This window comes from Mustela nigripes, chromosome 18 (assembly GCF_022355385.1).
Source record: "Mustela nigripes isolate SB6536 chromosome 18, MUSNIG.SB6536, whole genome shotgun sequence".
In the NCBI taxonomy this organism is placed as follows: domain Eukaryota; kingdom Metazoa; phylum Chordata; class Mammalia; order Carnivora; family Mustelidae; genus Mustela; species Mustela nigripes.
This window is the reverse complement of record NC_081574.1, coordinates 27,517,050-27,542,988: the sequence shown is the minus strand read 5'-3', so window position 1 is coordinate 27,542,988 and position 25,939 is coordinate 27,517,050. Positions and strand designations below refer to the sequence as shown.

The window sequence follows — 25,939 nt, the reverse complement described above, 5'->3', positions numbered from 1 at the left end:
CTGCCTACTTGTGATCTCTGTCAAATAAATAAATAAAATCTTTAAAAAAAAAAAAGATTTTTTTTTTTAATTTTATTTATTTGACAAACAGAGATCACAAGTAGGCAGAGAAGCAGGTAGAGAGAGAGAGGAGGAAGCAGGCTCCCTGCTGAGCAGAGAGCCCGATGCGGGACTCGATCCCAGGACCCTGAGATCACGACCCGAGCCGAAGGCAGCGGCTCAACCCACTGAGCCACCCAGGCACCCCTTCCCTTAAGATCTTACTAACATAATCCCTTGCAGCCTACAGTTGCTTGCAATTATAGTTAGAACACCTGCGTGCATCTGGAGGAAGGAAAGAAGTTAACATGGTAACAAAACCAAAAAGCAAAACAGAGCATGACATCTGCACAGGAACAGAACAGAGGAAAAAACACTAAGTCTTGTAGCTGAATACCATGGAATAAATAGGGACTGCCAACCAAGACAGAATTAGGTTTGAGCTCCAATTGAGTCACTTGCTAAATGTATGGCCTTATGAATGTTATTTCAGCCTCGGTTTCTTCACACAGAAAATGAGAATAACAGTACATAACATCTTTGGATTACCTGGAGGGTCAAATGAGAATATATGCAAGCTATCAAAACACATCCTGATTTAGTCTTGGTATTCATTAATTAGTAGCTAATGTCACTGAAAATGTTCTATCTTCTGTAATATTTCTACAGAATATGACCTTCAGTATTTACCACACTATTATAATAATGATCTGTTTCACTGAGAAAGAAGGAAAGTGCTGTATCTTTTGAGTCTCAACAATAAGTTTTTGGAGAGACTTTAATTATGAGAACTGAGTTACCTAACAGAAACAATGCCTTTCAGTGACTACTTTCTTCTTTAGTAGTCAACCAAAATTCCCAAAAACCATAGTTAGATTTTCAGGGGGGTTTTCTGATACCCCAAATTCTATTAACAAATATCATTAAATTGAAAATACAAAACATTAACTCGTTTATTGAGTATATGTGAGCATATATATGTAAGCAAACAGCGAAATATATGTTATATTCACATTTAATTTCATCTACACTAAGACAAATCTAAAAATAGTAATTATCAAGTTGGATGCAGTTATCACTAAAACTACTTTATTAATTTAATCTTAATTGAGAAATGAGAATCCGTAAATAAATCTGTTTTAAAATCGCTGGCTGGCTGATTCCAAGAAATTCCCAAAGTCTTAGGGAATTTTTGTGACTTTCATCTTTTGGTGAAAAATCACAAGGATGTTTTCGATCAACCTTTAACATTATTATAGAACATAGGGGCGCCTGGGTGGCTCAGTGGGTTAAAGCCTCTGCCTTTGGCTCAGGTCATGATCCCAGGGTCCTGGGATCGAGCCCCACGTCGGGCTCTCTGCTCAGCAGGGAGCCTGCTTCCTCCTCTCTCTCACTCTGCCTGCCTCTCTGCCTACTTGTGATCTCTGTCTGTCAAATAAATAAATAAAATCTTTAAAAAAAATATTTAAAAAATAATTAAAAAAATAATAAAAAATAAATAAATAAAAAATAAAAAAAAATTTTTAAAAAACATTATTATAGAACACAAAATAGTTACAGCATGCACTATTTTCTTAGAGAACAATACAAAACAAAGCTATGCCTAAAAAAGCAAAGTTTTAGAAAATCCTAATTGTTCTGAAGTATTGAATTTTAATAATAATAATTATAATATTATTCATAAGGCATTTTTTTCTGAGTATCTCAAAACAGTTTATAAATAATATTGTACATTTTAATTTATAATGAAACTTAGTGGCAGGGTAGAAAATATCGCATACATTCTCTCTTAGGCAGTAAAGAAAAATAAGGAGGAAAAAGGTGATTTGGGGAAGAGGATTCTGGGAAGATGGTGGAAGCAGCAGCATAGTGTTTTAATCTCTCTGAAGCCCACCATTAAAACAGAATTGACAGGAAAACTCTGAACTCATAATCTACATTTACAATAAAACTAAGTTTAAAGGTATCCCAAGGAAATCCAAACACTGAGCATGTGAGGAGAAATCACCAGTAGCCATACGAGCTGCAGAGTACCACTTACCTAAAACAGAAAGCAGAGGAAAGCAGTGAGGTGCCCAAGAAAAGAAGAACCACAAAGTAGCCTACAGATAGACATCAGAAACCATGATAGATTAATGGGAAAACAGCAACTGAAAGTGAGAGGGCTTCTGCCTAACCCAACAGCAAATGACTTATAAATTGTGTCTTCGATGGCTAACGCAACTGGTTCCTGTGAACGCTCCTGACCAGCTACCACAATGCCTTCTGGGAGAACTACTGGAATGAAATCGAATTAGCAGTTCAAGTAAAACAGAGACAAAGGGAAGAGTGACAAAAGAGTATATCTCACAAACTAAGTTTCCATATTTTGAAAAATTACACAAAATACCAGAAGGGAGAGCTCTGTGAACTTGGGAAAAACTACCTTGAAACATGCTTTCTTTTGAAAGTGCAGGAAAACTAATTTCACGTGAAAATGAACAACAGGAAAGTATTAAGATCAAATGGGACACCAGAAGAGTTGCAAAGATATAGAATAAAACTGTAACCTCTTAAATGAGTTGAAAAACATTAAGAAAATTATTCAAAACATGAAAGAACACCATAAATCAAAATCAGAAAAATTCAAAATGGAGGAGAAAAGTTTAGTTAAGAATTAGAAGCAAAAGGAAAAATGTAAAGAAGTGAATACTAAAGTAGGAGGAACATAACAATAAACATAACAGAGTTTGTCCAGAGAAATAGGAGTGAAAAAGAAGATGAAGAAGAAAATTTTAAATTAAGGAGAAATGGAAAGCTAGAAAGAATTCATGGAAAGTGACAAATATTGCAGCTAGGCAAAGAAGACCTAACATATACTCGAAGTCCCTGAAGAAGAAATATAAAGCAATGGGACAAATTCTAAGAAGTAACATTTAAGAAGACTTTCCAGAAATTAAAAAAAAAAGATGCACTCAAATAATCCACTGTGTACCTGCATATTTTGGATCAGAACTACCAATATCAAGACAGAATCTTTCTTCATTAAAAAGGCATGATGGAGCTTCTATCTTGAGTAATCGCAATAGACGTAAAACTAACAATGCACCAACAAATACAAAGAATTTGTTTTGACATTATTCTTTATCAGAAGCCTCATATTCATCCAATGAAACAAATTAAGAGATATAATCCAGGTCAGCAGAGAAGAGAAGATGAATGTTAACAGGAAAGATCTGAAACCAGTCCTCCAACAGATTCTACAGTATTCGAAGCAGCCTTCTGTACTTGGGAGTCAGATGAAAGAAAAATACTTAGGCTGGCTCATTCATCTCTTAATCTACTTCCTGTCCCCAATATCCTTGTTCTCCTAAATGGGGGGGGGGGGGGTGGTAAATCCAGTAGGCTCAGCATGACTTCTACCCATCCACCCATCACCGCCAAAATCTCCCCACTCTGTTGTCAGCATCTGATATTATTTCAATAAGGGAAAAGCCAAACGCTAATATGTGGCTAAAATAATAATTCATATAAAATGTGCACCAATAATCAGGAAAAAATAACAAGTTTCACCTTTTCCTTCACTGATATTTCCTTCACTGGGAAAAACAAGGTTTTAGGCATCTGGTATAGATTTCAGAAATAAAAGGCTGGGAATAGAGGCCAAATTTCACTACTACCACCCAACATTATTTTCTTTAATATCCTTCCCACAGCTACTTCAACTGACTAAATAATGTAAAGAATTCCAATTAGGTTATCTATGACATGTCTGTATACAAGCCTAACTGAAGTACAAGAATATAAAGCTCCTCTTATTTTTAAGCTATTGAGAAAATGGGTTTAATTCTTGGAAATCTATAAAGACTATCTTGAAACTGGAATGGAATCCCCAATGCACTATATGAGAAAACACCTACTACCATGCTCAATTTATGATCTAGAAACTAAAATAGTTTTTTAGTAAATCACTAGTTTTCACAACTTTTATCACAGAATCATAAAATTTTAGACCTGGAAGATAACAAAGGTTAAATTTTCAAATTTATACAATCATTTAATAGAATCATCATCAAAAACTAGTTCTCATACAACATATAAAGCAATAATTTCCAAAGCATTTTAATAAAACTAAAATAATACTAAATAAGACTAAATTCATGGTCTTTCTCAGAAATATGTATGGTATATGCGCAGGACCATGGGCAACAATTTTCCTTGTACCTAAGAGATTCAGTATGACAAGAACAAAGCAGGAGGAGATAGAATGATAGACAAACTAGTTTTGGGGGTATTTATAATGGAATTTGTTTTCATTTTCATAAACTACATAAACTGCCATAAGTTCAAAGCCAATAGTATGTCTATGAAAGCAAAAGGATTTCCTATATATATATATATATATATGTAAAATCGGTATGAGGTAGAAGTAAAATTTCAGATGACATTCCACACAAAAAGCTAAATAGATGAGCTACATTTCCCTTTTTCTGTTGTTGAAAAACAAAGGAAATAGAGCACAGATTTTAAAAAGTAACCTTATATCAGAATTTATAACAGTTTAAAAAATACAGCATTTTAGTGTTAGAATATGTAAATCGAACCAACCGACAATGTATGAAAATTCTACATATAATTAACACCTTGGTATTAGCGCCTACTTCTTCCCTGCTTCTCTTAGAACTTGAACAGCTCTCTTCAGAGTTGGGGAAATATCTCTTTCTGTTGGAAGTACATGAAAGCTGGTCTAACAGTCTGTTGTCACAGTCTTTTCCCAGGATCTCAAGTGCCATGTGGATAAGGTACGTGTCAATGTTTTCAGGAACCAGCTTTCTAATTAGTTTAACTTCATTTATATCTGTAAAGGATGAAAAAAAACAAGAGTTGAAAATAAATTACACAGAACATTTTAGAAACCTATGAGCTGGAAAGAGTGAAATGCTTTGTAGAAAGGAAGGAGGAAGGTGTCCGAAGAAAATGTTTCTCTGGGTGCCTGGGTGGCTCAGTGGGTTAAAGCCTCTGCCTTCAGCTCAGGTCATGGAATCAGGGCTCTGGGTTCGAGCCCCACATCAGGCTCTCTGCTCAGCAGGGAGCCTGCTTCCTGTCCCCCCACCACCTCTCTGCCTATCTCTCTGCCTACTTGTGATCTCTATCAAATAAATAAATAAAATCTTTAAAAAAAAAAAGTTTCTTTTTAGAATGCCTATAGCCCTACAAACCAAAATGAAGTAAAGCATATTCTCCCCTCATCTCTTACCACCTGCTGCCTTGCTTCTAAGACTTAAAGTCAGGTCAATGCCATTGACTCTGTATAAATAATGTTTCAAACTGCTTCTTGTGAGGTGCCCTGAGAACCAAAACCAACCTTCACAGAATTGTTTCTAAAGGAATTACACTTCAAATTCCAAATATCTATTACAATTTTTTTTTTTAAGATTTTATGTATTTACTTGACAGAGACAGAGAGATCACAAGCAGGCAGAGAGGCAGGCAGAGAAAGAGGAGGAAGCAGGCTCCCTGCCAAGCAGAAAGCCCAATGTGGGGCTCAATCCCAGGACCCTGACATCATGACCTGAGTGGAAGGCAGAGGCTTAACCCATTGAGCCACCCAGGTGTCCCTACAATTATTTTTCTAAGAGAACTTATTCTTAAAATAGAAGCTAATCGTACTTGTAAATCAGATGCTAATAAAAAAAAGACCCTTTCAATGGCTATTGTAGCTTAACAAAACATATCAATTATTTAAAATGCATATAACGAAATGAGTTTTTTGGGAAAAAATCACTTATTTTCACAATCAAGGAATTTTTACTTTTTTTAACTCAACAGAACCAATTCAGACTGTGTCTTCACACCTTTTACAAATTATTTAGCAATCTCCTACAGACTACTACTTATGTTTCAAACACTTTCAACAACACATTCATCTGGAATGCCCTAGAGTATCATAAAACTAAGCAGCTCAGTTTCACCCATCTTCATGTAATTATAAAACTGGTATCAAACATTTCTGACACCCAATTCAATTTTTCAAGATTTACATTTTCCTTTCTTCCAAAGATCTTATCTTGCTACTCTTGAACTTCAAAAACAACAACAACAACAAAAAAGAACCCCTGCAGTTAAGTTTAAAAAACAAAAACAAAAAAAATCAACAGGTGGTGTCTGGGTGGCTCAGGGTCCTGGGATCAAGCCCCACTTGGGCCTCCCTCATTAGGGAGTCTGCTTCTCTCTTTCCCTCTGCCTCTTCCTGCCTGTGCTCTCTCGAATGCACTATAAAATAAATTAAATTTTTTTTAAAAGATTTTGTTTGTCAGAGAGAGAACAAGCAGGGGGAGAGGCAGGCAGAGGGAGAAGCAGGCTCCCCACTGAGCAAGGAGCCTGATACGGGGACTTGATCCCAGGACCCTGGGGTCATGACCTGAGCAAAAAAGACCCTTATCATCCTGAGCCAGCCACTCAGACATTCCTACAAATAAAATCTTAAAAAAAAAAAAAAAAGAAAACACGCCAGCAAGAGGTGGTTACCCAGCTAACAGAAACTAGGACCTTGGGGTATATATATATATTTAGCCTGTACTCTGTTACTTTAAAGTGTTAAGATATAAAACTGATCCTAATCAAAATCTTAGAAAATAAGATTTTACCTCTAAATGTAATAAAATTAGCAATATGACTACTAAGTCTATTGACCAACTAAAATTCTATTTGTCCTTCAGTCATTATGCCATCCAAATACCACAGAAATTTGGCCAATTTTACTACTTCATTAATTTCTTAATGACTGAGGCATCTTCTTTTGTATTGTCTATCCAAACTTACTTTGAGTTCCCTTTTATTTGTCTTCAATTTTTCTTTGAAAACAAAATGACCCAAAGAATATTATATTACACATTTTTTCCATATCTCTAGATTCTTAGAAGTGGGATTGCTCGTTCAAAGGTTAAACACATTTTGTGTTTTCATGGGTATTTCCAAACTACCTCTGTAACTGTGCTTCTGCTACAATGAGCACTAACAACCTATAGCTGACAAGCTCCTCAAATGTGGCTAGGATGGTTAAGAAACTCAATTCATCAATCTGAAATTAAATTTAAAAGGTGATACTTGAAAAAAAAAACAACTGATATTTGATTTAATTATTGGAAAGATTTTAAGATGTTTGGAACACAGAGTATCTACTTTATTCAAATGTAAAGTTTATGAAAGCTAAATACAAATCAAGTATTTTCAATTAAAATTTAGCATCAGAATTGAGATATGCTAAAAATGCAAAACACATTCCTGATTTCAAAGGCTTAGTACAAAAAACACACAAATATCTCTTAATAATTCTATATTGATTATATGTTAAATGATAACATTTTAATATACTTGGTTAATTAAATTATATAATTAGAATTAATTACATGTTTATTTTTGTTTTTTTAATTCCATTTTTTAAACTTTTTTTTTTTTTTTTAGATTTTCAAACTTATTTTTATTCAGGGAGAGAGAGCAATCAGGCACTTGAGATTAATGGAGACAGGGGGAGATGGAGAGAGAGAATCTTAAGCGGACTCTATTCTTAGCATGGGGCTGACACAGGGCTCAATCCCAGGGCCCTAAGATCATGACTTGAGCCAAAACCAAGAAATGGAGGCTTAAATGACAGCTACCCAGGTGCCCTATTTTTTTTTTCGACTTTTTTAAAGTGGCTAGTAGAACATTTAAAATTACAAACTGTGGATAACATATAGACTTGCTGAATCTCTGCTGTACATCTGAAACTAATGTAATGTTGTATGTCAACTATATTTCAGTAAAAGAATTTGTTTTAATTTAAAAATAAAATAAAATCACATATATGGTTTGTATCACAAACATCGCATATATGGTTTCTATCACCATACAAATTTTCCTGTACTCTAGCCAATTAACACAATTACATTATATTAAATTCATTTTCTTTAGTGGGTATTTAAACATTAGATAAATAAACTATGCACCCTTTATTTCATCACACTGTAAATGTACATTTTATATGACAATTTTTGGAAACATAGTTCAATAATCTTGAACTATCATAGCATCATAGGATCAATGAATTATTTTGAAAGGAAAAATGAGATATTTTATTCCATCAAAACAAATCTGTTTCTAAAATTAGAATGTCCTTTTTTCATAAAACTATGATGTATCATTTATTTATGGTTTTAAACCAGTTAGTTATTTAACAAATATACACAGTTATTGTACTATAATCTGAATATAATTTCTAGATATAACTAGAAAATCCATATATTCATTTACACATTTCTGTAAATCCTCTACATTTGTACCTTAAAGTCATCCTACAATATGCTTATGCAAAAAAGGGGCATCTAGCATTAAAGATACATCTGATTGTGTCCTAACTTTCCAGGCAAGTAAGTGCTGAAAATTTCTATTGGGAGAATAATGAACACCGGCTGCACTCCAGTGCTTTAAAAGAGATCATATTACTCCTATTTTTGTGTCAGGTCCCTTAGAAGCCACCCTTAATTTTCCAGTTACATGCACATAAAGAATGGAAGAATGAAATTATTCAAAATATTACCTAGACACCTCATTAAATGCCTTAATTTATTCTTAAGCATAGTTAGAATTTCAACTCCATAAAAGAAGCTTAAAATTACATAAGTGTGGATAAACTAAAAGATTAAAATGTTATAGAATTCCTTTAAATATTAAATTACAAGGACAAAAGATACTTAGCAAATAAGACAGCATGAAATAATACATATGATTTCTCAACTCAGAATTACTCTATTTTCAGGTATATTATGCCATAACAAAACATAGAGAATTCTCAATTCAGAATTTTGAAAAATTTAAGTGCCAATCAAACTTGTTCATTTAAACACCAAAATATGTGATAGAGCTACAATTAAATTAAAAAAAAAATCATACCTGAATCATTAATGTAGTAAGTCCATCTGCATTTTTTTCTTTTCTTTTTCTTTTTTAAATTTTATTTATAAGAGAGAGAGATTTTATTTATTTATAGAGAGAGACCACAAGTAGGCAGAGAGGCAGGCGGAGAGAGAGGGGGAAGCAGGCTCCCTGCTGAGCAGAGAGCCCGATACAGGGCTCCATCCCAGGACCCCAAGATCATGACCTGAGCCAAAGACAGAGGCTTGACCCGCTGAGCCACCCAGAAGCCCCCATCTGCACAATGTTTTCTCAAATAGGAGAACAAACAGTATTTTATCAAGGAAAAACAAGAATTCAAAAGTAAAGTTTCACATCAAAAACTGTTGTCTTGGTATATACTCAGAAAACTATAAAGTACTCATGAAAGAAATTGAGGAAGACACAAAGAAATGGAAAAATGTTCCATGCTCCTGGATTGGAAGAATAAATACTGTGAAAATGTCTATGCTACCTAAAGCAATCTACACATTTAATGCAATTCCTATCAAAGTACCATCCATCTTTTTCAAAGAAATGGAACAAATAATTCTAAAATTTATATGGAACCAGAAAAGACCTCGAATAGCATGGAAAAAGAAAGCCAACGTTGGTGGCATCACAATTCCGGACTTCAAGCTCTATTACAAAGCTGTCATCATCAAGACAGCATGGTACTGGCACAAAAACAGACACATAGGTCAATGGAACAGAATAGAGAGCCCAGAAATAGACCCTCAACTCTATGGTCAACTAATCTTCGACAAAGCAGGAAAAAATGTCCAATGGAAAAAAGACAGCCTCTTCAATAAATGGTGCTGGGAAAATTGGACAGCCACATGCAGAAAAATGAAATTGGACCATTTCCTTACACCACACACAAAAATAGACTCAAAATGGATGAAGGACCTCAATGTGCGAAAGGAATCCATCAAAATCCTTGAGGAGAACACAGGCAGCAACCTCTTCGACCTCAGCCGCAGCAACATCTTCCTAGGAACAGCGCCAAAGGCAAGGGAAGCAAGGGCAAAAATGAACTACTGGGATTTCATCAAGATCAAAAGCTTTTGCACAGCAAAGGAAACAGTGAACAAAATCAAAAGACAACTGACAGAATGGGAGAAGATATTTGCAAACGACATATCAGATAAAGGACTAGTGTCCAGAATCTATAAAGAACTTAGCAAACTGAACACCCAAAGAATAAATAATCCAATCAAGAAATGGGCAGAGGACATGAACAGACATTTCTGCAAAGAAGACATCCAGATGGCCAACAGACACATGAAAAAGTGCTCCATATCACTCGGCATCAGGGAAATACAAATCAAAACCACAATGAGATATCACCTCACACCAGTCAGAATGGCTAAAATCAACAAGTCAGGAAATGACAGATGCTGGCGAGGATGCGGAGAAAGGGGAAGTCTCCTACACTGTTGGTGAGAATGCAAGCTGGTGCAGCCACTCTGGAAAACAGCATGGAGGTTCCTCAAAATGTTGAAAATAGAACCTAGATGTCCATCAACAGATGAATGGATCAAGAAGATGTGGTATATATACACAATGGAATACTATGCAGCCATCAAAAGAAATGAAATCTTGCCATTTGCGACAACATGGATGGAACTAGAGCGTATCATGCTTAGCGAAATAAGTCAAGCAGAGAAAGGCAACTATCATATGATCTCCCTGATATGAGGAAGTGGTGATGCAACATGGGGGCTTAAGTGGGTAGGAGAAGAATAAATGAAACAAGATGGGATTGGGAGGGAGACAAACCATAAGTGACTCTTAATCTCACAAAACAAACTGAGGGTTGCTGGGGGGAGGGGGTTTGGGAGAAGGGGGTGGGATTATGGACATTGGGGAGGGTATATGCTTTGGTGAGTGCTGTGAAGTGTGTAAACCTGGTGATTCACAGACCTGTACCCCTGGGGATAAAAATATATGTTTATAAAAAAAAAAAGTAAAAAAAAAAACTGTTGTCTTACATACCATAAGTGTATAATCAAAAGAAAATTGAGTTCCCATAATCTTAACTTTATCAATTTTTGCTTTGGAAGTAAATTACAATAATATATTTTTTCATATTGTATTGTATAACCTATATACAGTATACTGACAGAAAGCTGAATTTAAAAGTGTTCTCCCTTCTTTAAAATTCAATTTAGTACTTATCCCTAAATGAAAATTTATTTGCTATATTCAGTATATAATGGTAAACATAAATGTTTTAAATACTGTTTTAGTCACTATTGATTACAGATGCTTCTCTTCTCTCAGATATTTGTTGAATCAGGCTGTGCAATTCTATGTGCAATTTTATATTCACATTTATATATTGTTTGACTTTAATTTTTTTAAAGATTTTATTTATCTGAGAGAACAGAAGTAGATGGAGAAGCAGACTCCCTGCTGAGCAGACAGCCTGATGTGGGACTTGATCCCAGGACTCTGGGATCATGACCTGAGCTGAAGGCATATGCTTAATGACTGAGCCACCCAGGTACCCTGGCTTTAATAATTTTTAATTTAAAAAAGTTGTCTAATGTCAGAAATTAAAATTGCTAAAATCAAAATTTAGAGGAGACTAGATAGAGAATATTTAAAGGCACTATACATAAAATATGTTAAACTGAATATAATTAAGTATATCTATTTTACCTATCAATTAGAAGTTTATAAACCCAAATCTTGTATCAGGATTAGAAACTGCATACTTCAGGGTATCTAACGAATTCTTGATTTCAGCTCAGGTCATGATCTCAGGGTTCTGGGATTGAGCCCCACCTTGGGTTCCCCATGAGCTCGGAGTCAAAGTGGAATTGTCTCTCTCGCTCTGCTCCCCATCCCCTGCCTTGCTCACTCGGTGCTCGCTCTCTCTCGCTCTCTTTCACTCTCTAAATAAATAAAACCTTAAACCAAAAAAGAACTTGCATATTTCTTTCTTTAAATAGTTGGCAGTACACTTTAACATGGTATAGTAAAAAGAAAAAACTTGCTCAGTCATTAATCTTTTAACAATTTGCAACTCTCTAGGCCTCAAATTCCTCTCTCTAAAACAGGGCGGGATTCGTAAAGTGAAAATTTAATGATTTCCAATTTCCTTCCCAAATCTAAAATCCTAACTTTACAACTATATGATTTGGAAAGCAACTTAGCAATACCTGGATTCTTCACCATCGCCAAATAAAATAAATGTTGTCAGTAATTGGGTAAATAACAGAATCTTAAATCCTCCTCTACCATTTTCTCCTGCCAATAATGAACTGAAATTAGAACATCTATTTTATGTCACTCAATAATATTTGCCCAAGAATTCTTCAGTACTTGAAAAAAAAAAAAGGTAATTATAACCAGCCTGAATTAAACCTTAAAGTCTTAAGGTTCTATAAAGTTCAGTTTTAGGGTGCCCGGGTGGCTCAGTTGGTTAAGCATCTGCCTTCAGCTCAGGTCATGATCCCAGAGTCCTAGGATAAAGTCCCACATCGGGCTCCCAGCTCCACGGGGAGTCTGCTTCTCCCTCAGACCATCTCCTCTCTCATGTTCTCTCTCACTGTCTCTCTCAAATAAGTAAACAAAATCTTTTTAAAAAAAAAGTTCAGTTTTAAAATCTCTCTTTTTTTGTTTTTTTAAAGATTTTATATATTTATTTGACAGAGAGAGATCACAGTAGGCAGAAAGGCAGGCAGAGAGAGACAGGAGGAAGCAGGCTCCCCACTGAGCAGAGAGCATGATGAGGGGGCTCAGATCATGACCTGAGCCGAAGGCAGAGGCTTAACCCACTGAGCCACCCAGGCCCCCTGGAGGGTATTTTTAAGAAGCTATAAGATCTTACCATCTACTTCTTCATTCATATCGTTATAATCACCATCACTGCCACCATCACCATCTACGAAATATTTATAGGTGCCAGAGCGTTCTGTCAGTCAGTATCTAATTATTTCTCACAGTTCTGTAAGAAGAGGCTACATTATCTTGCCCTGTTTTAGAGATAAGGAAACTGAAGCTTAGGGACACTGGGCTATTCACCCAAAGTCACATGGCTTTGAAGTGGTGCAGCCTATGTCGAAGTGAATCAGCTGTTACCAGAGCCTTTGCTCTTACTGACCAGGCTAACACACCCATCAGTACTCAGGATTTACAACAGACCATCAATAATAGTCACAAGGGGAAAAAGAAAAAAGAAAAAAAGCTGCACAAACTCAGATAATACGGCCTACTATCCAACAGCTCATCAAAAGACACATACATTTCTTTATGTCCGGAGAGATTATACATACATACATACATACATACATAAAGAAAAAAACACCAAATGTATTAAAATTAAGATGATATCTGAGTTTTTTTTTACCTTCTCTAAAATACTATTTTACTTTGCATTGGAGAAAGAGAGGTTTTATATGATCACAATTCTAACTCTATAGAATAATTACTGCTTTCCTTTCTCTGCCTTAATTTCTAGTTAGGTGGCTGCTGGAGTTACACTGGAATGGGACCAGGATAGCTGCTTAGCTTTCTTGTAAGAGGACTCAAAGCTAAGTTACCTTGGATGTTTTATCGCAGTCCAGGATATGGCCCTAAGGTTTTCAGATTTAGAAACCCAACTTTACCTTAATAGATCCACATTAACCATGTTCACAGATTGTCAGTTCACTGATTTACAATAATGGGTTTATAATTTCACATAGATAAGTACCCAGATTAGCATGACTAGTGCATACTTTCACTATAGATAGACCTACATGAAAAATCAAATTGTAACCAGAAAGTGAGGAAGTGATATAGAAGCAGAATTAGTTGTTATTTTCCTCAAATAAGATCTTGGCATAACTTATCAACAGGCCCTCAGTATACTTGAAGTCTTGTTGGCCAGGATTAGAAATTGCATATTTCCTTCTTGTAAATAATCAGCAGTACAACTTTAATATGGTATAATACAAAGAAAAAATTTTAGGGGACCTGGCTGGCTGAGTTAGGAGAGCACGGGATTCTTGAGTTGTGAGTTTGAGCCTCACAGAGAGATTGTGCAGAGAGATTACTTTAAAATAGTAACAACAATAATAATAATAATAACAGGGCATCTGGGTGGCTCAATCGTTAGGCATCTGCCTTCAGCTCAGGTTATGATCTCGGGATCCTGGGATTGAGCCCCACATTGGGCTCTCTGCTCAGCAGGAAGCCTGCTTCTCCCTCTCCCACTCCCCCTGCTTGTGTTCCCTCTCTCACTATGTCTCTCTCTGTCAAATAAATAAATAAAAATCTTAAAAAGAAAGAAAGGAAGAGAAAGAAAGAAAGAAAGAGAGAGAGAGAGAGAAAGAAAGAAAGAAAGAAAGAAAGAAAGAAAGAAAGAAAGAAAGAAATTTGAATAAATAAGTAAATAATGTTTTAAGAAAAAAAAGGAAGAAAAATTTTAGTTCCCTGAGAATAATTTAGATGACCACTGCCCAGATTTGTCCCTGTCTTTCTCCTGTGCTTCCACAGTTGACCAATGCAACACATGAAGGTGTTCTTTCTTTACACTTCAGTCAAGTCTTTCTGGAGTTCAGAATTAATGCTGTCTTTTTAAATATGTTTTTTAAAGAGTTTATTTATTTAGAGAGACAGTACAAGCAGGAAGAGGGGCAAAAGCAAAGGGAGAGAAAATCTGAAGCACACTCTGTGCTGAGCACAGAGCCCAACTTGGGGCTCAGGTTCATGACCCTGAGATCAAGACCTGAGCGAAAATCAAGTCAGTCCCCTAAGGGATAACCCAACTCCCTAGGGAGCACCCAGATGCCCAATGCTGTCTTTAAGGTGACTTTAATAATTTTGTTCTGACCAATTTAGTACAGTATTGACTGTACTTTCAGAGCGTGATCGTATTTCCCTTATTTTTAGATTTCTGGGGGGACCACCTAGTTGTTCCCAAGAATTCAAGTTAATAAAAATTTAAGTATTTGCATTGCAGTTCCTGAGATAAGGCTTTCTGTATGTCTACTGTCCTAAGAGTCAGTATGTTCTGTCCTAAGAGTCTGAAAATATACTGAGTTAAAACACATCTAGTTTGTACATTTATGGGGAAAAAATCCTCTGAGGTACCTAATCCTTAATTCTGTAAAAAAAGAGATAATCTAAAACTTTCTGCAGGGCAGGCAACTGTGCTCAGTCTCCACGAGCACAGCTGACACTCTGCAGCAAAGGGACAACTGGAAGCCCTTCTACAAGGGGCCAAGAGACCAAGGACCATCCCTTCAACACCACAGCGACTGAGACCACTGATTGCACTGCTTAGAAAGATTACTTACGTGGGCCAATGACAAGGAATCTGTAAGATTTAGGGGAAAATGAGAAATCAGTAAGCTATGAGAAATGAATATGGAAAAAAAAAATGTGTTTTTACCAAAAGATGAGGTAGAAGTTAGAAAAGGATGAAAGCCCAGTTTGGGGATGGGAGCAGAAGTCATAATTTAAAGCTGCAAAGGAATACAGGAATTTCTCAGACTCAGACTTTCCTCTGATAATGGGAAGAAAGACTGTTTTTCAAAAACAACAGAAAAAGCATTACAAAAGTAAAGTTTCCCTTGTAGCATAAGGGGTTAATGCTGGTAAAGTGAAAAATGCGAGTGGGTTGCTTGTTTACTAATGACTCGAGTCATTGAGGGTCAGAGCATCACCTGAGTTGATGGGAGGGTTTCGGATAACATCAGCGATAATCTTCTGAACCTCTAGAGTCAGGCCTGCTCGTTCCATATCAAGTGGGCAGCCAGCTTTCAGTGCTTGGGTTAAGTGCATCCCAACCGTTGTGACAGGCATAGCCCTCTCCTGGGCTATACTTATCTAGAGAAACAGGAGCAAAACCACCAACAAGGTCTTAAGAGTTTGCAATGTACCATATGTAAATAAAATGTCCAAAACCTTCAGGTAGTCAATGTTCACCAAGAAATAATGCACTGAACCTTCACTTAAAATTTTCTTTTTCACTATTTCTTTAAAACTACCCATGTTACAGATCTCTACATGTTCTACCTTTTATACTTACTACAGTGAATAAAACAAAATCCTCCAGCTTTAGCTAAGAACTCAATCCTCATCCCTCTGTAATTGTTCACTTCAAAAACCCATTAGTGGCAGAGACTAATCATTCTGTGTAAATCTAATAACTGCCACAGCCTTCTGAAAATATCATAAATTGTAATCCAATATTCTGTATAATTGAACTAACACATGGTACTTTAGTTATGTGAATGTCCAAGAAGACAAATCCTAAAATGCTTAGTGATAGTGCAAGGCTCCGGATGCATTCTATAAACGGTTCTTGAGAAAACTTTAATAGGGTGTTTTATATTGGCTCTATTCATAAAATAATAACCACAATTTATCAAGAGCTGTCGTTTTTTGCCTAGCATTAAACTTAACATGAATTGTTTTAAATTTAGGATAGCATTACATATTTTATGTAGCTTTTTAAACAAAAGTAGCTCCAAATCCATTTAAGATGTACATTTGATAAAACATTCTTTTAAATACTCAGAAAGTTTATGCAGCTCTAGATTATTTCATGATACCTTCTTTTAATGCATCTTGGAAGTCTGAATTTGGACTGTATTTATGTGAAGGCTGTACTTTCACAGAACAGAGCATTTAAAGCAGTATTTTCAGCCTTCAAAGGTAGGTTTTAAGTTACCTCATTAAATGTCTACCTTTTTCTACTACACGGTCTGCACCATGTGTGCATAATATCAGGGTTATTTGATACCAGGCATCAAATTACCTAGAACTAATTGTATTATTGCTCCTGATTAATTAGTCCTTAGGCATGTTTAATTTTGTGGTTAACTGGCACAGACCCTCTCAGCCCCTGGGAGGAACAGATAATTATACCATGATATTACACAATAATATACAAAAAAAATAGCAAAAGATATCAATGAAAATATACCACTCTGTATTTTTAATCATGAATATATAATACAATACATGAAACCATGTATCAGGGCTGAGTATTAGAATGTACTTTATTCAGAAAATTTGGAGGCTACAACAAATTTTCTTAGTATTCAGTTATACTATATATATGGTCAAATTATGTATTTATAAGCATATTTAACACATGTAAGTTACTATTTAAATAAGAAACTGAACTTAAAATTTCTATTTATCATGCAATTCACTTCAAAAATAGTACAATGGAGGGCGCCTGGGTGGCTCAGTGGGTTAAGCCGCTGCCTTCGGCTCAGGTCATGATCTCAGGGTTCTGGGATCGAGGCCCGCATTGGGCTCTCTTGCTCAGCAGGGAGCCTGCTTCCCTCTCTCTCTCTGCCTGCCTCTCCATCTACTTGTGATTTCTCTCTGTCAAATAAATAAATAAAATCTTTAAAAAAAAAAATAGTACAATGGAATTGTTGGGTTTCTTCTATAATGGCTTTTGTACTTTTAATTTCAGGAATCTGACTGTTTAATTAGAACATCTATTAAGTGATGAAGACAAGCTATAAACTGTTTTTCTTATTTATACTGGATTTTAACCAGAATAAGAAGTATAATATAGCCTAGCGAATACAGACACAGAGAACATGAAAAGCAGGCACAGGACCATATAGCCTTTTCCAAATCAATTTAATGACAGAGAGGATAGGAATTCAAATTAGTTAAACCGAGCTGGAAGCCTAATTCTGTCCCTATTCCACTAAGTTATACTCTTCATTTTGTATATTTAAAGAAACCTCAACAGCCTTAAGGACTGAGGCCAGAACAGTGAAGAAACATTAAGTGTGGCCATTTTTCACAGTAATTAAGATTTTTTTCAAAGACCAATCAGGCATGGTTTAAAATAGAAAATAATAGTAGAGGATCCAGAATGAAAAGCAAGCTGTTTTTTAAAAACTTATTTCCAGCTTCTTGGACATCCTTCCAAAGACAGTTTACGCATTTTTGTATACATACACAAAAATATGTTAATATATAAGCATGCATATATACACTCACTTCATTTATGCTTTTCACACTGCTATCCATCTTCCTTTTCCTTAATATATCTTGGAGATTATTTCTTATCAGTACATATGCTAAATGTTTTTAAACTATTAATCCCAGTTTAAAAAAAAACAGTCTTAAAATACAACTGCTCTAATATCCCTAAGCTGTAAATATGTTCAGCAGAACCTCTGATACAACCTCTACAAAGTAACCAAAGTACACTTACTCTTTTTAATTAATTGACAAAGGTAGGTTTGGCAGAAAAAGAAAATGACATTCTAGCCTAAGATTAAATGTAAAATGAAACAATATAAAATACTGCAAGATTAGAAGAAATTTAACCCAAGTTACAATTTTACTATTTGAAAAGCTGATAAGAACACGTTTAGATAAATTTGAAAATCTGTTAACTTGAAAGTAAAATACTAACCAAAGACATCTTCTTTTCTTGGAATAAGTAATACGTGATGGCCATAGGCTGTGAAAGGGAGCATGCTTCATTTTTTGCCACCACACTGTTCCTTTGTTCTTCCTGAGGTTTTGTCCTTGAAAAGAGGTCTGTCTACAAAATTTTAAATGTAACACACAAATGATCAATAATAATATCAATATAATGATAAAGCATCAGTGTGATCATTAGGCATGAGGGGAAAAAAAATACACAAAACTTCAAAGGAATGATCAAAAATTCCCTTATATGAAGAGCTGAAAAAGGGTTTTGTTTTCTTTTTGTTTTTGTTTTTACATATTGATCTAAAAAGGTAAAATAAAGATGGAGGGAGTAAGTTTTTAAATAAGATATATGTAATAGTAAACATGGTTATAAAGCTAGAAATTTCTAGTCTCTCCTTTAGCCAAGAAAGAGGGAATAAAAAATGAACTATAATGTTGACCACTCTGACTCTAAATTAGTCCCTTAATCTCTGGAAGTGAACACTGAATGAATGAATAAACCAAATTAATATTCAAATTTTGATACTATAGTCACAAATTCTGCTAACATTTTGTAAGTAAATACATTACTACTATATACATATAGTTTAAAAAGATACATACAAACTGTGGCTCTAAGCTTGAAGCATTATGTAAATTCTTAAATACGGTTCCTTAGGAAACGTTTAAAAGAGAAAAAGCAGACAAAGCATTGAAAAATGAGATTAATAGAGCAATAGTGGAATTTTTTAAGAGCCTGAAAATATGTAAAGACCAAGTGAGAGTTATGATAGAATTATATGATGTATGATTCGCATGGATTAAGAATAGTTTTCCCCATGCCAACTTTACTTTTCAAAACATAAGCACCAATTTAAAAGAATTAAATCCAACAGAACTTGGCGTATTGTAACCCACAGCAGTCCATTTCTACCCTAAATAAATAAGTGAGTCTGTAGATTAGTTCAGATACCTGGGACAATGCAATTTGGGGAACAAAGAAGCTAGACGATACCACAAGTTGTTTCTAGGCACCTCTAGATTTTCAAGGAAGAATATTTTTTATTAAATGAAGTGTTTCTATCTGAGACCTTAACAATGTCAAATCTGGCCTTAAAATGCTAGGCATGCTTAATATCAGACCCCATTAGCCCGATTCCTCAGTCTATCGGTATAGGCTATAGCTGGAGGCAACAATGGGATACCCCGATATCAAGGTCTTAGAAATGTGACCACTGTGAATTATACTGGCAAATCCATGAAGATTTTAGTACTTATAGGACAAAATCATGATGTCATCTGTAAATGTGAGACTAAAGGGTTTAGGAACATTCAAAACACTAAGCAAAGTACTATGAGGGCAGTAATCTCAAGAAGGAAGGGCTATTCTAATTAAGCAAAAGTCTAATCAAATCATGCTCTGTGTAGATAAAAGATTATATGAACAGAGAGTTATCAATGGAAACATAAGTAGGAAATCAGTGGAAACATAAATAGGAAAGGCAGAAGGACCAAAGCAGGCAATACCTAGCCAAGCACTGTTCAGATGACAAGACATCTTGGCTAACTAGATTTGAATGTAACAGTTTCCCTGGCAAGTAATGTAGGACAATGCCTAATCTGCCTTGATGTGACAGACTACTCTGACACTATCAGAATTCCCCTTGTGATATTCCAGGCTTTCTAAGCGACTGTCAGATAAGCTGGCTTCCCATATACCTTCTTATTCAATAGGAGAGGGGAAGATGCTGGTTGGGTCTGGTGAAACTTCTCAGTTACAATTCTCATGATAAATTAATGAATTTGCATTCCAATGTAACCACTTACATTCATATTTGCACACATGTATACATAAAAACAAGCTCACAGAGAAGGATAATGCAAATCTACTCCCCAAAACACAACTATTCTGTGACAAGACATATCAGATTTTTAAAGGGGGATCCAAATGTGCGTGTCCAAGGCTTACAGGAGATTCTTAGAAGCGAAAACAACCTCTTAATACTGCCTTCCATACTTTTAATGCTTCCAACTTTTTATACCCACCCCTTATCTTTTGTCTTTCTTTTTTAGTTAAGCTTTATTTATTTATTTGAGAGACAGTGTGTGTGTGAGCAGAGGAAGGGGCAAAAGGAGTGAGACAGAGAGAGAGAGAGAAGCAGACACCCTGCTGAGTGCAGAACCCAGGACTCCAAGATCATGATCAGAGCCAAAATCTTAAGAGTCAGAGGCTTAAATGATTGAGCCAACCAGGCATTCCTATCTTTTGTCTTTCTAATTAATCTATTGTTTCCTTAATATGGGGAAGGAAAGTATCCTTTCCATTGTGTAGTCAGGAAATGGAAACCTAAAGATGTTAAAGAACACATACAGAGTCAGGCTCCCTGCTCAATGGGGAGTCTGCTTGTCCTTTTCCTTCTGTCCCTCCCCTCCTCATTCTCTCTAATAAATAAACTCTTTAAAAAAAAGGGGGGGGGTGCCTGGGTGGCTCAGTCAGTTAAGCATCTACCTTCAGCTCAGTGCATGATCTCAGCATCCTGGGATGGAGCCCCATACCACTCCCCCAGCCTCCTGTGGAGCAGGAAGTCTGCTTCTCCTTCTTCCTGTGTTCCTCCCCTGGCTTGTCAAATAAATCTTTTGAAACAAGATGGGATTGGAAGGGAGACAAACCATAAGTGACTCTTAATCTCACAAAACAAACTGAGGGTTGCTGGGGGGAGGGGGTTTGGGAGAAGGGGGTGGGATTATGGACATTGGGGAGGGTATGTGCTTTGGTGAGTGCTGTGAAGTGTGTAAACCTGGTGATTCACAGACCTGTACCCCTGGGGATAAAAATATATGTTTATAAAAAATAAAAAATTAAAAAAAAAAAAAAGAACACATTCGGCTTCAACAGGTAGACCATGGGAGAATTAAATTCCTAATTCCCTGATTCTGAGTTTAGTAGACTTTCTACTACCTCACAATGCCTTACTCCTATGTCAGAGTACACAAAGTTAATAGAGTCTGAATGTGGGGTTTAAAGAAAGAAACCCAAAGGATCCTTGTGGAAATGGCCATTTATGGTAGAACAAAGAGTAATAAAAGAATAGGAAGAAAATGCTATTAAGACTGAAGAGAAGAACATGTATTCTACTTAATATCAAAGGACAGCATGACTGGAAGGAGAGGGTAATTAGGGAATAAAATAAACAAAACAGAAAAGAAAGTGGCTGGGCTCCATGCCAAGTGATAGCAAGGTTAACTTTGCAGCTTTAATTTCTATCTCCATCTGAAAGTAAAATAATTTATCAACCTAAAACACAGTACTTTTTCAAATTGAAAAGCAAAATCACTCAACAGAACAGAAAGACATGAGCAGCCTGGACAACTACTTAAGCATCATCTTAAAAATTAGGTAACATGTTTTTGTAGGTGATTTACTACAAGAGTAATCTGAATTGATTTTCTAAGTGTCCAGTGTAGAAATGAAAACACAGCTGACCCTTGAACAAGATAGTGTGAAGCGGCCAGGTCCACTTAGATGCAGACTTTTTCAATAAATACAGTACAGTGCTAAAACATATTTTCTCTTCCCTGTAATTTGTTTTGTTTCAAGTTTTTATTTAAATTCTAGTTACTTAACATATAGTGTAATATTGGTTTCAGGAGTAGAATTTAGTGATTAATCACTTACCTACAACACCCAGCGCTCCACAAAAGTGCCCTCCTTAATACCCGTCACCCATTTAACCCATCCCCTGCCCACCTTCCCTTCGTCAACCCCTTATGATTTTTTTTTTTTAAGATTTATTTATTTATTTGAAAGGGAGAGAGAAAGAGAGCGTATGCACGAGCATGGGAGAAAGGCAGAGTGAGAGGGAGAGAGAGATTCTCAAGCTGATTCCTGGCTGAGCGTAAAGCCCAACGCAGGGCTAGATCTCATGACCCTGAGATGATGACGGGAGCGGACACTTAACCAACTGACCCGCCCAGGCATTCCTCCCTTATGATTTTCTTAATAACTTTTTTTTTTCTCTACCTTACTTTATTACAAGAAAATAGTATTTGGGGCACCGGTGTGGCTCAGTCTTTTAAGCATCTGTCTTCAGCTTAGGTAATGATCTCAGGGTCCTGGGTTTGAGCCTAGAGTCGGGCTGTCCGCTCAGTAGGAAGTTGGCTTCTCCTCTCTCTGCCCTTCCCCCCATCCCTGCTTGTGCTCTCGGGCTCTCTCTCTCCCAAATAAATAAATAAAATCTTAAAAAACAACAACAACCAAAGAATACAGTAAATAAGACATATAACATACAAAATATGTGTTAATCAACTATATGTGTTCTCAGTAAGGCTTTTAGTCAATAGTAAACTATTAATGGTTAAGTTTTGGGGGAGTCAAAAATTATACATGGATTTTTGATGGTGTGGGGGTCAGTGTCCCTAACCTCCCACATTGTTCAAGGGTCAACTGTAAAGGGAGAAAATGTTTTTCAAAGGTGTTTTTTAAATCATCAAAAAATGTTCATTCTCTCACAATTCCTGCAAACCACAGTATTTTACCTGAATGCTATTTATTTGACAGAAATCTTTGATGACTTCCAACAGAGGGGTCAACATATTAGCTTTGCCTTCAGACACACCATCGATCCTTTTCACATTTTCAAACGTAGTAGGTCTGTCATTTAAAAAAATTAAGAAGTCAAGAAACCACTAAAACATCATCACTCCAGCAACATAGCTGATGTTTAGCTTCATATTAATACTTAATAAATGTATATTTTTCCATTAACCAAAAGCAATGTGTAATACAAGTAATGATGTTTCTCTTAGCTTTCCACCATTTAAAGATTTTTATTTTAGCAGTTTTTGAATAAAAACACCACCACCATTATATCACCACAAAAACACAGTACTAACTGGCAAACAGGCCATTAGCATGAAGAAACAGGCTAATGTTCTACTCTATTACTGATCTTATCACTATTACTATTTTTACAGATATTAAAAAAAACTATGAGGCTCTGAGGATAACCAAGAGGCTAAGAAATACAAAAGAAAATCTCATTCATTATATACAAACTATTTACCTGTAATAATAAACTTGCTAACTACTTTAGGCTTTTAACTCAGTATTTCTTATTGTGTCCAAAATCCAAGAGATTGTATAATGTCTACTTTCTAAAAATCTGCCAATCTAATTATTACTCATTTTCCTTTAAATTATCTTCACTAAATATTAAAATGTGGTTTTTGAATATTCACTTTTAATAAAATAATTATTTTAAAATATAAGCACTATATTATTAAAATTCCTACACTAAAGTTAACATCTTTTGGATAAAACTTAATGACAAAAACAATTTTTTTTAAAGAAAGTATAAAAGATGAATACAATTGGGATGCCTGGATGACTCAGTTGGTTAAGCATCTGCCTTTGGCCCAGGTCATGATCCCAGGATCTCATATCAGGCTCCTTGCTCAGCAGGGAGCCTGCTTCTCCCTCGGTCTGCTGCTTCCCCTGCTTGTGTGTGCTCTCTCTCACAAATAAATAAATAAAATTCAAAAAAGAAAAAGGGTGAATACAATTATCAGGCAACTGCTTTTTTTCTTTTAAAGATAGAAATTTTTTGGAAAGATTTTATTTATTTCTTTATTTGTCAGAGAGAGAGAGAGAGAGCACAAGCAGGGAGAGCAGCAGGCAGAAGCTTAACCCACTGAGCCACTCAGGTGTCCTTCAAAAACTGTTCTTTGGAAATAATTTCTTCTAAATACTTATTGATCACCTCATCTTTATTAGGCATTGTGCCAGGTGCTTTGGAAGACACAAAATAATGAGGAAAACAGTGTCTTTATTCAGAGTTTACAATCTGGAAGATACAAGCACATATACCAATAATAACAAAAAATAAAGCATTATGTGAGATGTGTCACAGAAGCATCTTCTAAATTTACATTTTAAAGTCCTTTATGAATTCAGGGGAAAGGAATTCCTTTGCTGCTAAGAGCATGAAAGACTTATGGAGAAAATCTTGAAGGATTTCCTAGCAGGAGTTTTGGGAAATCAAGGAAACGACAAGGCAGAAGCAACACTGTAAACAAATACATGGAATTTGAAAGGGGATCTTCAACATGCGGTTGGATAAACCACTCGAAATTCTGTGACATGGATGAAAAAGCATGTTTAAGTCCATAAATGGCTTTAAATTCAGGGCTCTGAATTACAAGCTAAAGAAGTTAAGACAGTTAGGAACTAGTTAGGCAGAAATAGGACATGAGAAAGAAAGACTGATTTGGTCTCATGTACCAGATGAAACAGAGACGGAGAGATGAAGGAAAGATTTACTAGTTAAGAGGTTTCTGCAACAGCCCAGGGGCAATGGTCTGAACTAACAGGGTGTCACAAAGAAGAGAGAGGACAGCATACACAGATGCACGAGGAACTCTTTAATGAAAAAGTCTCACAACTATTTAAGTAGGACTAAGACGGGAATCCACGTTAGAGGAGTGAAAATAACAACAGGCATTTTAAACATATGTCATTGAGAACATAAAGGTAGGAAATGACAAAAAAAAGAGAGAGAAGAGTTTTGGTAGCTGCACAAAATGCATGCACGGAGGGTTGCGGATAGTGAGTTAGATTTCATATACACTGAATGTGATGGCTGAAAACGGTTTTCATTCATGTTGAAACATAAGACTACAGCTCAGTGGAGAGATGGTGCGCAGCATGGGAGACTGGGGAGTCACCTCATAGACAAGACAGCTGGACCCCAAGTCGTACTGTCACTAAACAATCTACATTACAAATCTATTATGTTAGGAGAAAATAAGTTAGAACACATACCTCATTTTGGCCATATCCAGTAGTATCTTATTTGTTGCCAGAATAGCTGGAGGGACATCCATTTTACTGGCTTGTTTCTGCCTGGCTTCAACCAGTTTGCCATACAACACAGTCTGAACGAAGAACAAAGAAACAACTGAACATTTGTTGTTGTTTTTTAATGTACTGAGAAAAATCCAGTCCTTTATTTTTAGAGTTTCAGCTATTACATTTTCCCTCAGGATGAAGAATTAACTATGTCTCAGACTCAAGCTCAAGAACAACTTTTAAAATGCTGGCAACAAAATTTTAAGCATGCATATAATCCTTTCAAGCACTGCTTTTTCACAAAAGCCATACCTCAGTCTCCTGCTCTTGAGCTGAAATAACAGGTTCTGAGGACTTGTGAGGTTTTCCTGGTGAATGCACCATGAAGCTAAAATATGTAAAAGAAAATAAATAGTAAAGGCTTTTCTTTCTCCATGTTCACTTTTTATTTCACCCCCAAAATGAGAATATTGTTGCAAGTCAACAGTAACATTTATTTTTCATAACACCAGTAAAATAATTGTGACTTATATGGCAGCCTAGATTTTAAGCAATTTCAATCAAATGCATTCATTATAATAGTAAAGTTAAAACTGTAATTTGAATTCATCAAAATGTAGTATACTCAAAAACAGCCTTTGCCCCATCCTCATCCTCAACCAAATTCTTTAAAATACTCCTTCCTTATCTATACTGAAGATAACTTTTTTGTCCAAGAGAGATATCATCTATGATTCTTTACTGTGA

At 35.7% G+C, this 25,939-nt stretch overlaps 1 protein-coding gene across 6 annotated transcripts in view; it reads right to left on the bottom strand.

Annotated features, from left to right (window-relative positions):
- Positions 1–25,939, bottom strand: part of WRN (WRN RecQ like helicase) — a 145,340-nt gene that overhangs the window by 4,812 nt on the left and 114,589 nt on the right. For 5 of the 6 annotated variants that reach the window (XM_059384322.1, XM_059384320.1, XM_059384324.1 and 2 more), the window contains 6 exons: positions 25,505–25,580; positions 25,166–25,278; positions 22,882–22,996; positions 18,344–18,475; positions 15,612–15,774; positions 4,662–4,876 (listed from right to left, as the gene is read on the bottom strand). In XM_059384322.1, coding sequence (XP_059240305.1) covers positions 4,662–4,876; positions 15,612–15,774; positions 18,344–18,475; positions 22,882–22,996; positions 25,166–25,278; positions 25,505–25,580 — 814 coding nt within the window. The remainder of the gene's footprint in view (positions 1–4,661; positions 4,877–15,611; positions 15,775–18,343; positions 18,476–22,881; positions 22,997–25,165; positions 25,279–25,504; positions 25,581–25,939) is intronic. The other variant, XM_059384325.1, reaches the window with a different exon arrangement.